The 20,931-nt window shown below is 38.2% G+C and overlaps 1 protein-coding gene across 1 annotated transcript in view; it reads right to left on the reverse strand.

Moving 5' to 3' along the window:
* GYS2 (glycogen synthase 2) overlaps positions 1 to 20,931 on the reverse strand; it is a 56,144-nt gene that overhangs the window by 3,235 nt on the left and 31,978 nt on the right. Inside the window, exons 8-15 of the mRNA XM_007449368.1 lie at positions 19,834 to 19,840; positions 18,011 to 18,117; positions 17,290 to 17,349; positions 15,951 to 16,029; positions 15,072 to 15,185; positions 4,905 to 5,031; positions 1,728 to 1,823; positions 665 to 828 (exon numbers count right to left, since the gene is read on the reverse strand). Of these exons, the coding sequence (XP_007449430.1) occupies positions 665 to 828; positions 1,728 to 1,823; positions 4,905 to 5,031; positions 15,072 to 15,185; positions 15,951 to 16,029; positions 17,290 to 17,349; positions 18,011 to 18,117; positions 19,834 to 19,840 (754 nt within the window). The remainder of the gene's footprint in view (positions 1 to 664; positions 829 to 1,727; positions 1,824 to 4,904; positions 5,032 to 15,071; positions 15,186 to 15,950; positions 16,030 to 17,289; positions 17,350 to 18,010; positions 18,118 to 19,833; positions 19,841 to 20,931) is intronic.

Genomic DNA, 20,931 nt, shown 5'->3' on the forward strand with positions numbered 1-20,931 from the left:
TGTTGCAGAGCACAGGCTCTGGACGCGCAGGCTCAGCGGCCATGGCTCACAGGCCTAGCCGCTCCGCGACATGTGGGATCTTCCCGGACCGGGGCACGAACCCGTGTCCCTTGCATCGGCAGGCAGACCCTCAACCACTGCGCCACCAGGGAAGCCCCAATTTCGTTTTTATTAAATCGTCCACTGCTAAGATATATGAACGTCTGAGTATTTATAAACTAATGGCAGGATTGAAAGGAGGTATTTCCTGTACCTGTCATTTTGAGAAACAAGATTATTTCCACTCCCCACTGTAGTTGAGGAATGTGATCATATTATCTCTTAAAGTGAAACAAACTAGGGACTTTTCTCTTGATTTCCTCATCTTCATGAAACCCTGTAAAGCATCAAGTTAAGCCCAGGTGATAGAATAATTAGTAAGATCATGGCTAGATGCTGCTAGACTGGCTGTTCTGGTCTCAAACTAAATATGAAAAATTGGGGTTGGGACTTTGCGAATTCATATCAAGCTCAAAGGTATTCATATTAAGTATGTGAAAACATCACTGAGATCTTAACAATGATGATACAGACTTGACCTTGCAGATTACAACTCGAATCAATTCTTTTATCATCCAGTGGGATTTTTAAAGGGGTCCTCTGGGTGTATCATAAACTTGCTTACTCTGCCTAAGTATCTCCAATCCAGAAGGTCTGAAAGCCTCTCGGTTCGGTTCCTCTGAATAATCCTCTGGCGGCGTGACTGTTTGCAAAATCCATAGAGAAACTGAGTCAGCTGATTGCAAGAATCATCCAGTGAGCGGAATCGCCTGTCAACGATGTAAATACCTGAGGCGCACAAAAGCCAGAGCACAAGTCAAGATAAGGCTAACCTTAAAGCACTTCTACTGTTCCTTAGGGTCTACCACGAACTGCGTGATTATCCACTCCCTGACTCCCCGACTGCCTCTGCTTTATCTTTTCGCTTCTGAGACTGTATTTCTCCTGTGATTTCCTTCTAATGGCTCAAAATTGTCATCAACACACAGCCAACAAAACAGATATTGCTAAAGAAAATCTGGCAGTACAGGGATACCTCGGATCAGTGATCATCCTTGGGGCTTCTCACTAAACAGAACCTCCGGGGTAAGACCTGGGTCTCAGTGCTTTTTAGGTTCCCCAGTGTCCCCACCGTGTAGCCACGGGTGAGGACCAGAGCTGTCAACCAAGGAAAGACAACAGTGACAATGCAATTCTAAAAGACCAGAGAATCGGCAATGTCCAGGCAGAGCATCCAGCCCATTCTAACTTTTCTTGCTGCTAGGCAGCATGGACATATAGATGGTGATACCATCTGCCATCTTAAATGTGAATTTTGATAACTTGGCATGGAACTTATAAAATAATTATGCTGATCAATACATGTGCTCTAAAGCCATGGTTATTGTGATTGTCACTTCTAGGTAATAGAGGACCAAATCAGTCCAGAAAAATAAAAAGGTGAAAAGGCAATGTTTGTCCAAGTTTAAAACTCCTTTTGTAGTTTGTCTTTTGAGCAATATGTTCAATATTAATATCACTATAATCTTTTCTATGGACCATATAATGAAATCTACTTTTAATTAAACAAGAAGTATAAAAAGTTTAATCATCAAGATAGCATTAGAGTCGGGCTCTGTAAAGACCCCGTGCTTTGTTTGCTTAGAGGTCCCTTCTCCCCCAGTTGGGTTCATGATGAAAAGCCTCACCATATGCTGTGGGATCAGCCACATGCTCCTGCATGAAACAGCCAAAGCCGGAGAGGTTGGTGGTCACACTGGGGATACCCATCACAGTGCATTCGGCTGCCAGGGGAAATAGACAAAGGCTTGGCTTCAAACCAGCAACAATATCCTCTTACACACGCAGAGAAGGAAAAGCCCCAGTCCACCTAGTAATAACATTTATTTTATGCCAGGCACGGTACTAAGCTCCTTACATGCATGAACTAATTTAATCTTCTCAACCACCTTATGAAGTGAGGCTACCATTATCCCCATCTTACAGACGAAGACATTGAGGCACAGAAAGGTTAAATAGCTTCCTCAGCTTCACCAAGCCAGGCAACGTGGTAGAGCTGGGATTTGAAGCCAGGTGCCCAGCTCCAGAGCCCTTGCTCAGAACTGCTACCCTACACTGCCTCTCTCATTCCAGCTGGCTTTGTTTTTTGCTCTGTTCTAAGCTTGTGTCACTGAGTATTTGGCAAGTTTACGGGGTAAGTAAATATGTTTTGGAAAGAACAAGCTCTTCCAATATTTTCACCTCTCTTGCCACCAACCCCTTCCACTTTCTCGGGTGCTCAGCAAACCCATGGTTTCTTTCAATCCTCTACCACCTTTTAGTCAAAACCCTTTTTTTAGACAATATCAGATGTGTCTTAAGACATGTTAACACACTGAAGGATGTTTGAATTGTTAACATGAAATTTATATTTTATTATGGAATTTCTCTTGGTTGGCTAGTGGGGATGGGTGGATAAAAAGAGACTTCCTCATGACCCGTGTACTCCTGTTCTGCAAGTATTTCCTCTTGGTTTAGCTCTAGAGAACAGTGGTTTCCGAATCTGGGGGGAAGACGGTAGAGAGGGGAGGAAGGTGGGACGGGGATTATTGACCCATTTGAGAATCAGATGAAAACTCTGGAACTCGTCCCCAGAAAAATTTTGCCTACAAGTCTATGGAAATTCACAGATCCTTATTTCTATTAAATACTCATTGACACCCATATAATAAAATGCCAGGGACCCACGTAAGCTGAGTATATGTTCACTGAGTGAATTTAATGAAGTCAGCGTTTATCTTCACTGGGTTTTCTCAAAACACAAAACACAGATTTTAACACTTTCTGGAGTGAGAGTTAGTACAGCATAAAGCAATTATGTAAAAAAAGTTAGAGAGGTATCTAATATGCTAATGCCAAATGTATACCACCAGAGGTTTTGTTGTTTCTATAAATAAGGAGGGACCAACTTCTTTTGGTTAATTTATTATTTACTTATTTATTTTGGCCACACCATGCGGCTTGTGGGATTTTAGTTCCCCAACCAGGGATCAAACCCGGGGCCCTCGGCAGTGAGAGCACAGAGCCCTAACCACTGGACAACCAGGGAATTCCCCTTTGGTTAATTTAAAACAGAGAATGACTCATTCACTATAGGGAACATATTTCTCACATCCTTTTTTCCATCTACTTATTTTTCACAACACATTTGCTGGCCTTTATCTTAACACACTAAATATATTTCCTCTGTCATTTCATGTTAAGTTTACCTTTGTCCTATAAAATGATATTCTGGCAGAAAGGCTGCTGTAAGTTAGATAACATTCTCTTTACCCAATATAAATGACGTCCCACATTCCCTTGGTCACTCATGCTTTGGTTTTGTACTTCTTTGCTCTCGATATTTCCAATCGTAAATTATGTTACTTCCTAGAAATAATAGGAATAAGAGCCTATAACAAAGTTTTAAGTTCATCAAGTGAATTGTTTTCGTGTATCTCAAAAGATACTCTATTATAAGCAATTTAAGATAACTATGCGGGCATTTCATAGGTAAGAAGACACTGCCTTCACAAAAGTGGAATTTGTGCCGAGAACAATTTTTAGAACTACAAGAGAGGTAGCTGGAGGAGTTAGATCAGTAACTTTTCTCTGTCATGTTTCAAGAATGGATAATTCTTTTTCAATCTTCCCCCAAAAGTTCTAATGGTTTTACAGCTGCTGGCAAATTATTCTTGGTGGAGCCTAGAACAATAGAATGGGACCTACATCAAAAGATGAAGAGCCTTCATGTCACTCCTATTGCAAAGATTATAGTATCCTATTTATACAGAATTTTAAATTCTATACTAAAATTCTGGGATCAACATGTAAAGATTAGAAAAAAATCTTCATAATTCAGTCTATGACTTCTCTAACCCTGACTGCTGCTGCCCTTTACTTGGCCTATAATGACATTGAGATGCAGAAGGAAAAATGTATTCGTTATAAATAAATATGTTTTCTGAGCTTTTTCTTTTACAGTTATAAATGGAATTATATCTATACTAGGAGGAAAATCGCTGTTTACCGAGAAGATGGAAAAGCCATCGTTGTCTTCTTTGCATTGGCATACATTTAAAGTATTGTTTCTTTTCTAATTAGGCATTTCAGTACAAATACAAATTGATGGCTCTTGATGCTAATGGCAACCATGCTAGTAGGGACCAGAAAAGAAAAATAGATAGTGGATCTGAGAATCCACCATCCGAACAGAAAGGGCGGCAGGTGGAGTGTCTGAATTGAGCTATGTCATTGGGCATAATACCTACCACGGAACCGGCATTCTATGTTAAAAGTACCTCATTGTTGAAACACAAGGGTGTGAAGGTGACTTCTCACTGTTCATCTCTATACTATTTGTGTCTAAAACTATATGAATGTGTTATCTAATTAAAAGATACATATATCCTTTCATTTAAACAAGAATTCTGAAATAAATTTTAGAACAATTTTAGAAACAAAAATTTTTTCTCATATTAACCTCCTTGCAGTTAATTTTGCCTTCATACTAATGGGTAGGACTGGTGAAGATATAATCTTTATAAACCATTCTTTTTCTTTGGAATGCAATGAGGCAACAATTCAGATACCCCCTAAAATATGCCCAACCACAACCTCCTATACTTACATAAAAGATTATGTATTATGTCCTTGCTCTTAGGTCAAGAGCTACAAAACATAAAATGGACCCCTGGGATAGATCCAACCATTTCTACTAAGGTTTTGGTTTTGTAGTTTTAAATGACATATCATTTAGAAATGACATATCAAATATTACATACATGTGCATAAAATAATATACTAATAAAATCTAAAACACTTCACAATCTATACGTGTCACATACCTGGAGTATAACCCCAGGGTTCATAGTATGATGGAAATACTCCAAGATGACAACCTCGGACAAACTCTTCATAATCCATGGGTAACAAGGGGCTGGTGGAGGATAGGAACTCTGGGTGCAAAATCACCTGAAAAAGAAAAATTCTAATGAGAAAAAAGAGAAAAGAAAGAAGAAATTAAAGCAAAAAATCTCCTACAGTTTTGTTATTTCAATATTTCAATACTATAGAATCCTTGTGTTCTAGATTCTGGGGAAAGAAAGAGAGAGATAAGAAAAAAGAAAAAGGAAAATGTCCGGGTGTTTTTTACTCCTCTCTCGTTCTCTGTAAATATCTATCTGAGTACTAACTTTCCCTCAGGTTTCCAGGCCTAGATTAGAGGATAGGGAGTAATTATATCCATTTTTGTTCTCATGCTAAACTCCTCCAACCCAGACTTTACTGACAACAAAGATTTTACTTGGTTCTCTGACTGCTGGCCCTTGTCTTGTTTCTCAATTTATTCCCACCTTGAGCAGGATAAAGGGGAGCTACCCTTATATGCCCCAGGCATAAGTTAGCCAAGTGAAACGGAACTAAGGGCTAATTGCAAGCTACCAATGTGATGTCACTGAACTGGAGATGGGAAGAGCAGCAGTACCTCCTTATAGAATATTTCCACCATGTGAGTACAATAGTCATAAATAACCTCAAGATCATAGGTAATAGGAAAATGCAGTAAACAACTAGGATGCAATGAGTTTTGAGCATTACCTTTCTTTTTAGCATAATTGATTTTTTTAAGTTTATGTAATTTAATTTTACACAATGGTTGTGTTTAAAACTGGCCTACGGCATTTCTGAAAATTCAGCAATTGGCTCTTGTGCACTGGTATGAGTCTTTCTTGGACTGCACAGCCTGTAATGTTCTGCAAAGGCGGAGACCAGAGACAGCCAGCTATACTTGGAAAGTTGTGAATAGAATAGCTACTTAACTGGTCACCTAGATGAATGAGTTCTATTTCTCCTATTTATTAAAATGATTAATTATAAATTATAATATAATTATAATGTATAAATTATATTATTATCCCAGTACTTTAAAATCTGATTTTAAAAATGTATTAGAAATTATTTTTAATAACTTACTTAGCTTACTTAGTCTTAGGCTGACAGATAACAGAAAACTGGTTTGGTGAGAGCTTTCATAAAATGGGGAAATAGGAGAATTATATATATGTTTATGTATAAATTATATATTTTTTTAAATTATATTAAAATTTAATTTTATATGAATTATATATAAAATTATATATAAATACATGTATATATGTATATATATATAATTTGAAAAAAATCCCAAATTTACAGAAAAGTTGCAAGTACAGTGTGAAAAGAATTAATATTTTTTCGAACCATTTGTGTATAAATTGCTGACTGGATGCCCATCATCCACAAATACTTCACATGTATTTTCTACAAACAAGAACATTCTCCCTTAAAATACTAAAAATAGAGTTACTATATGATCATGCAATTCCACTCCTGGGCATATATCTGGAGAACTTGAAAAGCACCCCAATGTTCATAGCAGCACTATTTACAATAGACAAGACATGGAAGCAACCTAAATGTCCATCAACAGGTGAATGGATAAAGAATATATATATATATATATATATATATATATATATTAATATATATGTACATACACACTCACATATAATGGAATATTACTCAGCCATAAAAAAGAATGAAATAATGCCATTTGCAGCAACATGAATGGACCTAGAGATTATCATATTAAGTGAAGTAAGTCAGATAAAGACAAACATGATATCACTTAATGTGTGGAATCTAAAAAAATGATACAAATGACCTTATTTACAAAATAGAAATAGACTCATAGACATAGAAAGCAAATTTATGGTTACCAAAGGAGATAGTGGTGGGGGGGAAGAAAGATAAAGTAGGAGTTTTGGATTAACATATATACACTACTATATAGAAAAGAGATAAACAACAAGGACCTACTGTATAGCACAGGGAACTAGACTCAATATCTTGTAATAACCTATAATGGAAAAGAATCCAAAAAGAATATGTGTGTGTATATATATATATATATATATATATATATATATATATATATATGCATGCATTGTGTGTGTGTGTGTGTGTGTAGGTATAACTGAATCACTTTGCTATACCGATGAAACTAACACAACATTGTAAATTAACTATACTTCAATTAAAAAAAGAACATTCTCTTACATAACCACACTATAAGCATCAAAATCAGAAAATTAACATTGATACATCACTACCATCTAATCCTTAAATCCCATTCAACTTTCTCCAGTGGTTCAAATACTGTCCTCTAAACCAAACGACCCAGTTCACAGTCACATGTCACATTTAGTTGTCACTTCTCTCTAGTCTCCTTTAGTTTGGAAGAGTTTGAGGCCTTTTTTGGGCTTTCATAACCTTAATACTTTTGAAAACTACAGTCTAGTTATTTTGAAATTTGACCTTCAGTTTGGGCTTGTCCTATGCTTCCTCATGGTTAGAGTAAGTTATGCATCTTTGGTAGATATAGCACAGAGGTGATACTCTGTTATTCTCACTGCATTTCATCAGGTGGCAAGGGATTTACACTTTATTCATTACTTCTGATGTTTACTTTGATCTATTGGTTAAAGTCATGCCTTTTTGGCTTCTCCACTGTAAAATCTTCTTCTGTTTCTCCTTTGTTATTAGTAAGTATTTGGGGGGAGTTATTTTGAAACTATATAAATATCCCATTCCTCAATAAACTTGTATTGGATTCATGGTTCCCTGTGTTATTCAATGTATTCTAATTCATTGCTATCTTTATTTATTTTGATACTTAAATTGTGCCTAATTTGGCCAGTGGGAGCCCCTTCAAACTGGTTTCTGTAAACTTTTGACGGATCTCCATCATTCTTTGAGCATTTCTTTGATTTTTTGACACAAGAAGAAATTCTAGACTCATCTTTTACTTTTCCTGCCACAGCCCTGGAAGTAACAATTTCTTCAGTGAGTGCTGGTTCCCTTTAGTGTAGAATGATATAAAGACCTGGGTGTTAGATGTGCTCATTGTTATTGGGGTGTTACAGGCCCTCTCAGCAGTCAGAGAGACACAATATACAACACACTCACACACACACACACACACACACACACACACACACACATCTATACTTAGTTTCATTATCTTTAATACTTATTGGGTCAATCCCTGATATGATCTGAATGTTGTGTTCCCTCCAAAGTTCATATACTGAAATCATAAACCCCCAAAGACGGATGGTATTTGAAGGTGGGGCCTTCAAGAGGTACTTAGGTCATGAGGATGGAGCCCTCATGAATGGGATTAGTGCTCTTATGAAAGAGGCTCCAGGAAATTCCCTGGCCCCTTCAACCATGTGAGGACATAGTGAGAAGCTGCAATCTATGAACCAGGAAGAGGGCCCTCACCAGAGCATGACCAGGTTGGCAACTTGACCTTGGACTTCTCAGCCCCTAGAACTGTGAGAAATAAATGTCTGTTGTTTAGAAGACAAGCAGTCTGTGGTATTTTGCTACAGCAGCCTGAACAGACTCAGACAATCCCCCTCCACTTAACTAGTCTCTCCACGGCCTCTCTCTCACTCCACTCTGGCTCTGACACCTGCTGTGAGTGTCTCTCCCCACTGCGTGGACCTTCCCCACCTTGCCTGGGCTCTGACTCCTTTCTATGGACTACCCCAGCATGCCCCCCCTTCCAGTGTAGACGCCTACCTTGTGCTGACCCACCTAATGGCTTTAGAACTGGACTGTTTGGGAAGGAGAAAGAGAAACAAGGAGAGGAAAAGGAAGAGGAAAAAGAAACTTTTTTTTAACAACTACAACAAAAGTATTAGACAATAACAGTTGTCTAATACTTTATATAAGTCACTTTCACGCATATTACCTGATTTAATCTTAGCAACATTGTGTGATGGGGACTGTAGACATTCTCATTGTCCTAATTTTAGAAATAAGGAAGCTAAGACTTTAGAAGCATTGGTTATATCTCAGCAGATCCATAAATAGCAGACATGTTAAACTCAAGAAGGAATAAAATGGTAAAAATGTCCAAAACCAGTACCTACAAATGATGGTTTATTCAATCACAAGAATCACAAATTGGCAAAGCAAAAATGGATAAAATATTTTCCTCCACAAAACATAATTTTAATTCCTATTACATATAAAATATTGCACTAGGAAAAGAGACGAAAGACATAGACAGTTGACTGAGTCTGGGCAACCATCAAGTCAGAAGCCCATTGTACTCTGTTGGTAAATATATCAGCAAAGGGGGATTTAAAAGGCATTGTGCCTACTTTGGCATTTCCAAACTTCGGAAAATTTGTACTCTCCAAAGCCCATTTTGGAACATGAAAACATCATGGCTCATTCGTTTTGTTCCCAGCCAAAGAGAATGACAGCATGACTAAAATAAGAAAACAGCTGCCCTGGGTCCTAGAACAGCCAATGGCAGAAGCTCAGGGCAGAGGACAGGATGCCAGAGGTCAGCCCAAGGTTACAGGGAGGATTAAATGAGATCCTATATGCAAAGCCCCCCAGCAGAGCACCTGGTTCACAGCAAGTACATGGATCAGTGGGGATAAAACAAATAAACAAAAACTTGTGGGACTGTATTTATCCTGGGAGGGAAGTAAGGTCCCAGGAAGTTAGTTTACTTTCGCAGCATGGCAGCACAGGGTCCAGACCTGAAATCTGCTGTCTAGACTTTTCTCACTATACCTTGCAACTGAGGCAGGATGGATGATAAATTCAAGTTTAAACCTGAATCAAATGGTCACATTCATATAAAAAACTTGTCAATCCAGTCGGAGAGTTAAGAACCACTCTATAGCCATCTATAAATATGCAGATGATCACATAGGTACTTATATTAACACAGGCCCTGAATTAGTGTCAAGCTTTTAAAGGATGCTCTTAATAAAATGAAATACCTAATTCTGAATCGACCAATGTCTATCTCAGTGCTTTTGAGTGTATATTGTTAGAAAGGGGCTATTCTTTTTTTTTTTTTTTTTTTTTTTTTTTTTTTTTTTTTTTGCGGTACGTGGGCCTCTCACTGTTGCGGCCTCTCCCGTTGCGGAGCACAGGCTCTGGACGCGCAGGCTCAGCGGCCATGGCTCACGGGCCCAGCCGCTCCGCGGCACGTGGGATCTTCCCGGACCGGGGCACGAACCCGTGTGCCCTGCATCAGCAGGCGGACTCTCAACCACTGCGCCACCAGGGAAGCCCAGGGGCTATTCTTTTATTTCTTTTGTGTGTGTTTGCTTTATGATATTAATCAGTGAATATCTGAAAATGCTCATGAGTTTAACTGCATAAACACAATTTGTATGAGACCAACTTTTTTCTCCGTTCACTCTACATAAGTCATGGGCTTTTTTATATTTCTGTGCCTTTTCATCTACTTCTTTGGCCTGGTGAGCCCACCCCTCTGTTATTTGCTGATGAACTTGTGCTCATCTATCAAGATGTAGCTGACATATCATCTCTTTTATAAAACATTTTATCAAACCCTGCAGGTAAAAATCAATCCTCTGTCTTCTACTCTAATCAAACTCCGTTCACACTTCTAAAAATATATGGAGTATGATGTGCCAGGGACTGGACTAGTACTAATAAAAGCTAACATTTATTATGCATGTACTCTGTGCCAAGGACTGTGTTAAACGTGATACCTATGGTTTATTTAATCCTCCCAACAATTCTATGAGTGGGGCTATATAATCACCACTTTACAGAGGAGAAAGCTGAGGTACAGGTAGATTAAGTAAACTTACACATTGAATAAGTGGCAGAGACTTAAAACCAGGCAGTGTGAGTACAGTCGTAAAGGACTTCACATACCTTTATAGATGTGTGTGGCAGCCCTGAACTTGCCACTCGGATTTCCTTCAAGAGATCCTGGCCTGGGGATCTTGACTGACGGCCCTAAGTGCCTCACCTGTGCATCCATCACAGTGGCTGCTCCTAGCCTGTAAGACCAGCAGGGATGGGTACTAGCGCCAACCCATTTCTGCCCACTGGGTAATTCCTTTAATGGGCAACTTTTACTTGGGGAATCCCTATCCCTATTAATGGAAATCCCTATTAAAACCGTTGCATTGAATTGTTCACAGAGTAAGGCACCCATCTGCCTGCCAACTTGAAACTTCTGGTAGGTGGAAAGGACACATGAAGATGAAACACAAAGAAAAGGTTGTTCAATAAAGGAAAATGTATGTAAGAACACTAAGATACTTAAAATAAGTCAACAGTAAAGCAAAACACACACACACCCAAATAAGAATCTTTAGTATTAAGAAAGGAAGCACCGTAGGGACTTCCCTGGCGGTCCAGTGGTTAAGACTTTGCCTTCCAATGCAGGCGGTGCGGGTTCAATCCCTGGTTGGGGAGCTACAATCCCACATGCCTCATGGCCAAAAAACCAAAACATAAAAAGTAGAAGCAATATTGTGACAAATTCAATAAAGACGCTAAAAATGACCCACAGCAAAAAAAAAATCTTAAAAAAAAAACGAAGAACTGTATAATAATTCTGAAATTGTGTTAGCTGTAGTTTGAGTGTACTGTTGAAAACTGTTTTTGTTTGTTTTTGTGGGTGCATAAGCACGCACGTGTGGGGTGTGTGTGTGTGTGTGTGTGTTTCCTTCCATTAACTGACAAGCCATATTGGGTGGTTTTGGACCATTGCTTTTCCCCTTTATGAGTCACTATATATAGTGTGGTTATGTGTGTACATTTTTTGTGTAGTTGCTAATTTTTATGAATTCTAATGTTTTGTTAATTACAGTTGACTTTTCTTTCTGCAAAAAAAAAAAAAAAAAAAAAAAAAAAATCAGGCTGAGACTTTTTAAAAACTGGGCTGCAATCTAAGGCTCTTCCTATCTCATCCTTCCTTTTTGCTCTCTCTTCCTTGTGTCTGGCTGCACCTCCCTGCCTGTTCTTGCTTTCAACCTCTTTACCCTTCACAAGCATTTCTGCCAATAAGTGTTTTCATATCTACTCCTGTCTCGGTGTCTGCTTCTCAGAGGAAAAAATCTTAGAAAATAGGTGAGACATGATCACTGCCCCGAAGAACCCACAGTCTCTGGCAAAAGGGACACATAAATTAAAATATGTAGAATTCAATGTGATAATTCCTATAATTGCAGAAGATAGAAATTGCCTTGAGAATACAGGTAAGGAAAGAATTGTTCTGTCTGGAGTAGACAAATGTATATTGAGGAAAAGTGTAAGGAAGAGAAGACTTTTAGGTTGGATCCCAAAAGAATTGTTAAAATAACAGAGATAAGGTTATTTCAGAAGGAGAAAGTAATATCAGCAAGTACACAGAGGAATGAAAGTGTTTAATACGTTTAGGAAATAAGTTACTCATCCATTCCTGGGAAATTGCCTCACTGTTATCACACTTTTTTAAACATCAATCTGTATTTATTGTACATTATAAGTGCCAGGCACAGATAGATCGTCAGAGGAAGATTCACAAATTTAGATATGGATGTGACATGAAAGGTTCTGAGAAAAACAGAAATTGACAGGGAAATAAGAGGCTTTCTTGCTCCCCTTATTTTCTTTCCAAGAGACAAAAAATTGAGAAGGACCAGTCTGGGGTAAACTACATGAGAATGAAGGCAAGTAAGTGTTGACATACTTACTCTGTGGATCCAATCCTGCTGAGAAACATAAAGGGTGGTGCATCCTTGGCAGACACAGTCCTGCATTTCCAGGGGAAAACGTGCAGCCTGACTATTATAGGTGCGCTAGGTGTTGAAAATTTGGAAACTCACAAACACAAGTGAGAAACAAAAATCACCCATAATTCTATGGCACAGGGCAGAATACACAATATGTGGGTGGGTGGGTGTATAGAATATGTTTGAAATAAAGTGCTAACACAATATGGAACATTTCATAAACAGCTTGTATCACTTAATGCTGTATTACAAGCTCTTCCTACTACTGTGAAAATTTCTCCTGCCTTGATTTCTGAGATATTTTTCCCTTTCTTTTCCTGAACTTTCATTTTTTAATCCCCTCTTAACTCTTTTTTCTTTAATTTTTAATTTTATTTATTTTTGGCTGTGTTGGGTCTTCGTTGCTGCATGCGAACTTTCTCTAGTTGCAGCGAGCGGGGGCTACTCTTCGTTGTGGTGCCTGGGCTTCTCATGGCGGTGGCTTCTCTTGTTGCGGAGCACGGGCCCTAGCCGCACGGGCTTCAGTAGTTGTGGCTTGCGGGCTCAGTAGTTGTGGCTCGCGGGCTTAGTTGTCCCGCAGCATGTGGGATCGAACTTGTGTCCCCTGCATTGGCAGGCGGATTCTTAACCACTGCGCTACCAGGGAAGTCCCCCCTCTTAACTCTTGAGGTTCCCTTGGGTCAACACTTTTCTTCATTCATTCCACCTGGTCTTCTAGCATGGCAGGGTCGTCATTCCTTGGTCTCCACTACTGCCCACACGCCAATAGCTCCCCTCACAACTGTCCTTATAAACCCCACACCTATGGTTTCTAAGTACGTATTAAGCATCTCAACTTGAATATCTCACACGTAACTCAATCTATCAAAAACTGAACTCCATTCGTGACATGACCCTCAAGCCAACTTCTTTTGAAGCCTTTCTTTTTTTTTTTTTTTAATATATATTAATTAATTTTATTTATTTTTGCTGTGTTGGGTCTTCGTTTCTGTGCGAGGGCTTCCTCTAGCTGTGGCAAGCGGGGGCCACTCTTCATCGCGGTGCGCGGGCCTCTCACTATCGCGGCCTCTCTTGTTGCGGAGCACAGGCTCCAGACGCGCAGGCTCAGTGAAGCCTTTCTTTAGTTTTTAGAAAGTATGGGTTACATACTGAAGCCTTGCCTTCCCCCTCTTTCTCACTCTCAGTGTCCACTGGTCACTGAAGTGCGGTCCGTTCTGCAGGCAACCATTTCTCCCATCATTGCATTCTCTCCAGCACTTCTGATAAGGCCTTTGGAAGAGGCCCTCAGCATCCCTCACCTGTACTGTTGCAGTAGGTTCTTAATTTGTCTCCATTATATCCACTCATACCTACATTAACGAGTGAGTGCAGGATGCAAAATACATTTAAGAATAGACTATATTTTCCCAAGAAATTTGCAGAGAAGAGTAAAAAAAAAACATTTAGAAACATCGAGAGGAGACAGGGTTAAGGCAAAGTTTGTTTTTTCATGTGGAAAAATTTAAGAAATATTTGTAGACAGCAAGGGAAGGAGCCAGTAAGCCTACAGTATGAAGAAGCGTAAACAGGGCACATTTCCTTGGAATGTGGGAGGAAATAAGGTCTCAGAAAAACCCTTAGAATCTGAAGAAAAAGAAGTAAGAATGGGTCAAAAACTGTATTCGAGGCCAGTATGAAGGGACTAAAGGTGAAAGAAAGAAGGGACAATGAGACCTTTCTCTTTGAAAAGATTGGTAAAAGCTTGTGACAACTTGATCTTGAATGCTGGTGAATGGAAGTGAGTAAGGATAAGCAATGATCTGTTGCCACGTTCACCCTTGTCTCCCATGCCTAGCACCATGCCTAGAACATGGCACGCTCTCAGTAAACATCACAGAGATTAATCTCCACGGTGGCAGAAACCAAGTCTTATTCATGTACCTAACCCTGTCCCTTGTCATCATAGAAACCCGAGTCAAAAGAATGAATTGGTCATTAGAAAATTACATAAAACCATCATTAGCCACATTCTCTGAAACTGGAAGCTCCTCATAACTCTGCTTTTAAGTTGAACTTTATCAAGAAGAAACAAAGACAGTTCATGTTAACCTCAGAGATTCATTAATTAAAGCAATTCTTAGACTATATGTGTTTCATTAAAAATGAGGCCATTTCCTGATGCCTTACTGACAGTATTGTACAATGAAAATGAAAGCTAAATTACAACTCGAAGCCATAAATAGTCTTCATTTTTTAAGAATGTTACCCAAATAATCATTCTTTAATTGCTCAAGACAGGAAGCAAAATAATATTTACAATATTTCTGATAGACGTTACAACCAAAAAGAGATGCCTCTAATAAATTCTCAAAAATCTATTCTGTATGATTTTGAAGTGCCCCATGTGATCAATTAGTGTACCTTGACTCTGTCTGTACGGCTGTTGAAAAGCCCGATCCTTCTAATGGTGCTGAGGATGGGATCGGTGGAGTCATCAATCATGTTGTGAGTCGTCACTGGGGGCAAAGATTGCCGCTAAAGGAACAGAGAGAAGAAAATGTCAGTTTGTGAAAAGAATTAACAAGTGTGACTAATTTCAACAATAAGTCATTGGCGACATGATATCCAACCTTTAATGCCTTCTGGTCTGAGATGCCACTAAATTCTTTCATGCCACTAAGAGGAGGATAACAGGGTAAAGAACTTCCTTCCCATACTGTGAACACACGGTACTTGTGTTTTTCACCTGCAGCCACTCTATGAAAAGCCTAGACTTCTTGAGCGCTCCTGGGACTTATTTGGAGTAAATGTCCTGGAAGCTTGACTCCAGATGAGCTACTCTGCTGGTTCCCACTAGGGGGCTGTCCTCTGATGCCTCGCTGTTAATTGACAAGATTCCCGTACAAGCCTAACACACTTATCTTTCCTTTTTTATAATAATTCCACTCGACTGAGAAACATTCACCTTTTCTCTATAGTGACTCGGAATTCTATGCTTTTTGAAAACTTTAGGAGGTATTTTTGGTGTCATTGCAATATACATCGTTTTTCGATTGGTTCCAAATGAATTTTTAAAATAGATACAAAGACAAGTTCCATGAAATTTTTTTAAAGGAGCACTGAAAATACACTGAAGAAAGAGAACTTACAAAGGAGTCATTTAGGTAAATACCTAAGAATGACTTTTCTAGCTCTCAGGTTTAAAAATTTCTTAAATCAACCCACTCCAATGCATTAAGATATTGATCTAAATGGACTTTAACAACTATGGGAAGTGATGGGCACTTTTTCCTTTATTACCTGAGTTGAAAATATGGCTCTTTTCATAATTGTCAGATCGTCTCGATCCAAAATATTGTTCATGTCAGGAATTTCTCCTCTGTGGGGAAAACAGTTTTAATAATAAAAATAAAAACAGCTGGCACTAATTGAGCGTTTCCTAAGTGTTAGACACCGTTTCAAGCAATTTAAAAATAAATGTTAAGTAAACAAAGGTTCCTGATGAAGCTCACAAATTCCTAAAGTTTGAGGAAGTTTGATAAAAGAACACCTTTGCTAGCATAAAAGAAAATTGAAATTAATTTTTAAAGCATTCATGTTGATGATCAGGAGGACATTCTCATTGTATTTTGCCCACCCCTAAGTACTGTGTTCTACAGTGGCCATAACTTGTCCACCTATAAGTTGATATTTTTACCGGTAACAAGAAATGATGCACACCTGTCACCACGCATCAGGAGACAATACAGTTTTCTCTTCACATTGTAACAAAATCCATATATTTTGTACATATTATTATTTTATAATACATTTTAATTTGATTTTTTATTTAGATTTTATTTTACTTATACATTTTATATATTTTATTTATTATTTATTTAAATACTATATATTACTTATTAAGTAAATGTGTTCGTTAACATTAATTAATATGTTAATTAATAAATATATGTTAATCTAATATATAAGTAAATATTTATTTAATATACATGAAATCAATATATATTTTGACTTAAAATCTCATGAAGGACTTCCCTGGTGGCTCTGTGTTTAAGAATCCGCCTGCAAATTCAGGGGACACGGGTTCGAGCCCTGGTCCGGGAAGATCCCACATACCGGGGAGCAACTAAGCTCGTGTGCCACAACTACTGAGCCTGTGCTCTAGAGCCCACGAGCCACAACTACTGAGCCCACGTGCTTAGAGCCCGTGCTCCGCAACAAGAGAAGCCACTGCAATGAGAAGCCCGTGCACCACAAAGAAGAGTAGCCCCCACTCGCTGCAACTAGAGAAAGCCCTGACTCAGCAACGAAGACCCAATGCAGCCAAACATAAATAAATAAATAATTTTTAAAAACCTCATGAAACCTCCCTCAGCTTCAGACTGACATATTAACACTTAATCAGATTTCCATTGAACTAGAACCTATCTGTATATATAAATATGTTCTCATTTGTGCAAACTGTTTACAAATATTTGTCAGAGGAAGGATTAAACAAAATCTGCTCACATGATGTAAAACATCTTCAAAGGCTATTAATTCCTTTATAGTTGGAACAAAATAAATACAATGTCTAAATGGTTAAGTCTGAATAGTGAAGCCCTAAACGTTTGAAGTGTTCAGTGCTCCAAGCACCTACCTTAATAATGCATCATACAGTTTCTTTCCAAACTTTTCCTTCACAGAATGTGCAGTGTCCCTGTATGAGCAGAAAGATTCACAACTTAAACAATGTCACCATTTTACGTCTTTCTTTGCCATGACAGTGCTGTTGTTCTGTCAGTGCAGTCTTTGAAATTACAGGTCTCTTTTGTATCACCTCTTCTGTTCTTTTCCTATTGGCCAGTTTAGCCTGAGTTAAAACCTCCAGAGCTGAGGCAGCTGAACACCCTGACCAGTGCAGAGAATGTAACATTTTTTTGCTTGATGATAATCAGGAGAGGGTTGGGGGAAGGGAAGGGGAGTGGATGGAGGTATCGATGTAATATCAGGAATACGCTGATAATTGTTGAATCTGGGCTGTGGGCAGGTAGGGGAGCATTATACTAATCTCATTACTTTGGCATATGTTTTAACATTTCCATAATAAAATTCTGTTTTAAATTCAACCCATCTTTAAAAATAGCTATAGAGGCCTTATCCTTCCATGGTAGCTCATTCCAATGTTTCTATATTAACACAGTTTTATAGGCATGACATAATCTAATATTTAGTAGCCCAATGAGAAGAGAACCAAGTAGTATGTGTGCTATAATAATCTTAATGAAAAAAACAGGTTAAGGAAATAGATCAGAAATCATGCACTTAAAAAAATCCCTTTAGGTCTATTGCTTGAGAACATGTACAAGATGTGAGGTTACCATAGCTGTTTTCGCACTGCCTGGCCTTTCAGGGTTTCCACATTGAAATTATTTGTCTTGGCAGGCATAATGAAAAACACCACCACAGTGACGTCACTTTTATGCATCTAATGAAGGATTAGAAAACACAACAGAGTCAACTATCAAAGACATAAACCATGTGACAGATGGACCTTAAACCGTGAAAAAGAGTGCTTTGGATATCTTGAGATAACAGGAATACTTATTTATGATTGACCAAAAATTACACCCACTGTCTTGAGGCTTTTTCAGAAGTTTTAATTTAAATATGGCATTCAATCAAGATTTGTCAATTAACAATTTAAAAATCCACACATAGAATATTTTCATGACATTGATCATCTAAAATATAGAGCAATTGCTATTGATATCACTGTGCTTTTCTGTGGTTAAAAAAATAACATAAATGTGAGCTAATATTCTTTAAAATTTCAGGTTGGAAAGTTAATGAGGATTTCATTTGGGTTTATTCTATTTCTTATAGCTAATTTACATGGATTTGCACAAATAGATTATTTACATTTTTCTGTTAAATGTCTTGATTCTCATGATGTTGCATTTTGGTTTTTTTAGCCCTAAAGTAAGGGAACGAGCATGTGTCCAGAACTTTCGGTGTGGCAGGCGCTGTGTTGGGTGCTTTAAATGCATAACTTAACCCAAGCCTGGTAATAACTGCACAATAGCTATCACTCTCCTCGTTAATTTCAAAAGAGAGGCACAAGAGTTTCAAAATTTTGTCTGAGCTCCTATCAGAGGTTATTGGCAAAACTGGGAGTCAACCGGTGTTCTTTTTGATTCTACAATCTGCTTACTTTTCCTATTCCAATAAATACCATTGACCTGTAATTTCTCAGAAGGAAATGTCATGCCAAACAGCTGTGGGAATGAAAGCATAAACTTAAAACTGTGAACAGATGAATGCTTTTGTGTTCTGAAATGACTCACTCCTGAATGTGGGACACTTTACCATCTAATCTGTGGTCTCTACCCTCTAGGACCTGATATTCTATTTGAACATTTACAGGAGCCATAGAATAGGAAACTCATCCCACAAGTAGCCAATGTGCCATTAAAGAATAAATGTACTATATGGAAAGAGAATGCCTTCTTTTAATTTCTCCAAAGACTGTAATTGTCTTTGATGTCTAGAAAAAGAGAAACTGGCTTTTTCTTGACATCTAAGAATAAAGTGAATAATTAATAAAGGTATGAATAAATTGATTAATAATGTCTCTAAACACAATACATATTTGATATAGTTGTGAGTCCATCTGTAGAGCTTGTTGAAAAGATACGTATCAGGAAATACTGTGAAGTAAGATTATTGCAGTTTATTCTTGAATAATCTTTCTGACCTTCAATCCTATTTCACAGGCTTGGGTTTTTATTAATGTGGTTTTAGTAAATCTTTTAGCATACTTGGTACAAAGTCTGCTCTAAGGCAAGGCTAAATCTATGTCCAGGAAATAAAAACTGAACTGGAGAGCAGTACGGAGCTCAGGAAAGTTTAGATTGTCTCAGTATCTCAATAAGATTGGACTTATTGGACTAGTCTCCCCTATTTTCCTGTTACTTATTCTATATTTTTATGTGATGGGATTCGAATATAAGCCAATAACTTTCATCAGTAGCTATGACACGGTACTTCTATTTGCACAGGTTTTATTGCTGGATTAGTTTGGAACCTATAAAGCTCCATCCTCTTGAGCAAACAATTATTCCACCTTGTTGGGATGGGAATCTCCTTTCCCTCCTTCATGTTTCTTTGTGGTGGGACCTCTCCTAGTTTCACAGTTCAAGACTTTCAATCTCAAGGAAGAGGCATGGCAAGTGAGTTGGGATAGGAATAGTTTTTGTAAGTGTCTTCCCCATTCTACAGAGGAAAACTGCTTGGCTGTCAGCCGTGTTGCACATGTTCTTCTGAAGACATGCTCTGGTTGGGGAGGATGGCAATGGCCAGAGCTGCCTGTGATTGGATGTCTAATACCAAGAAGTTTAATACCAAGGTCCAATATTAGGAAGCCTATTGATGCCATACACCCAAGCCATATCTTCCGTTATAGTTTTTATTGGTTTTAAAAAAGGTGAGGTTTTGTTCTCTTTGTTCTCTGTCTGCTTGATTTCTCTATATTTATCTTTCAATTGTTTACAATTTGGGGACAGGTGGGAAAAGGGATGCTATATGGTCGTCTTAAAAATAGCACATATAGGGGCTCCTCTGGTGGCACAGTGGTTGAGAGTCCGCCTCCCGATGCAGGAGACACGGGTTCGTGCCCCGTTCCGCGAAGATCCCACATGCCGAGGAGCGGATGGGCCCGTAAGCCATGACCGCTGAGCCTGCGTGTCCGGAGCCTGTGCTCCACAACGGGAGAGGCCACAGCAGTGAGAAGCCCGCGTACCACACAAAAAAAATAAAATAAAATAACACATATATAACCTATAATGGAAGAGAATGTAAAAGAAAAAGAATATGTATATATTTATATATGTGTATAACTGAATCACTTTGCAGTATACCTAAAACATTGTAATCAACTATATTTCAATAAAAATGGAAAAAGTTAAAATTAACATAAAAATATTCTTTTAGAAGCATTTCCAATAAAATTTTGCTCCTATGATTCTTGAAAAGAAACAGCACATATGTGATAAGCTTGTGGCTCTCTTTAAAAAATACCTGACATCATAGACAAATACACAAGCGAACAGTGTGGCAATCCTAATATGTTAATTGAAAGACCAAAGTCACTTTTAGAATAAGGCTGTCATTTTAAGTCTTCAAAATCGTATATTCTTTTGAAATCTATTTAAGAAGCCCGAAAGTTCTTTACTTCCCACAGAAGAAAGTCCTCCTATAAAAAAAATACTGTATGGCGTTCTAGATCATTCTTACCCTCAGC

Source organism: Lipotes vexillifer, unplaced genomic scaffold (genome assembly GCF_000442215.2).
Source record: "Lipotes vexillifer unplaced genomic scaffold, Lipotes_vexillifer_v1.1 scaffold135, whole genome shotgun sequence".
NCBI lineage: Eukaryota > Metazoa > Chordata > Mammalia > Artiodactyla > Lipotidae > Lipotes > Lipotes vexillifer.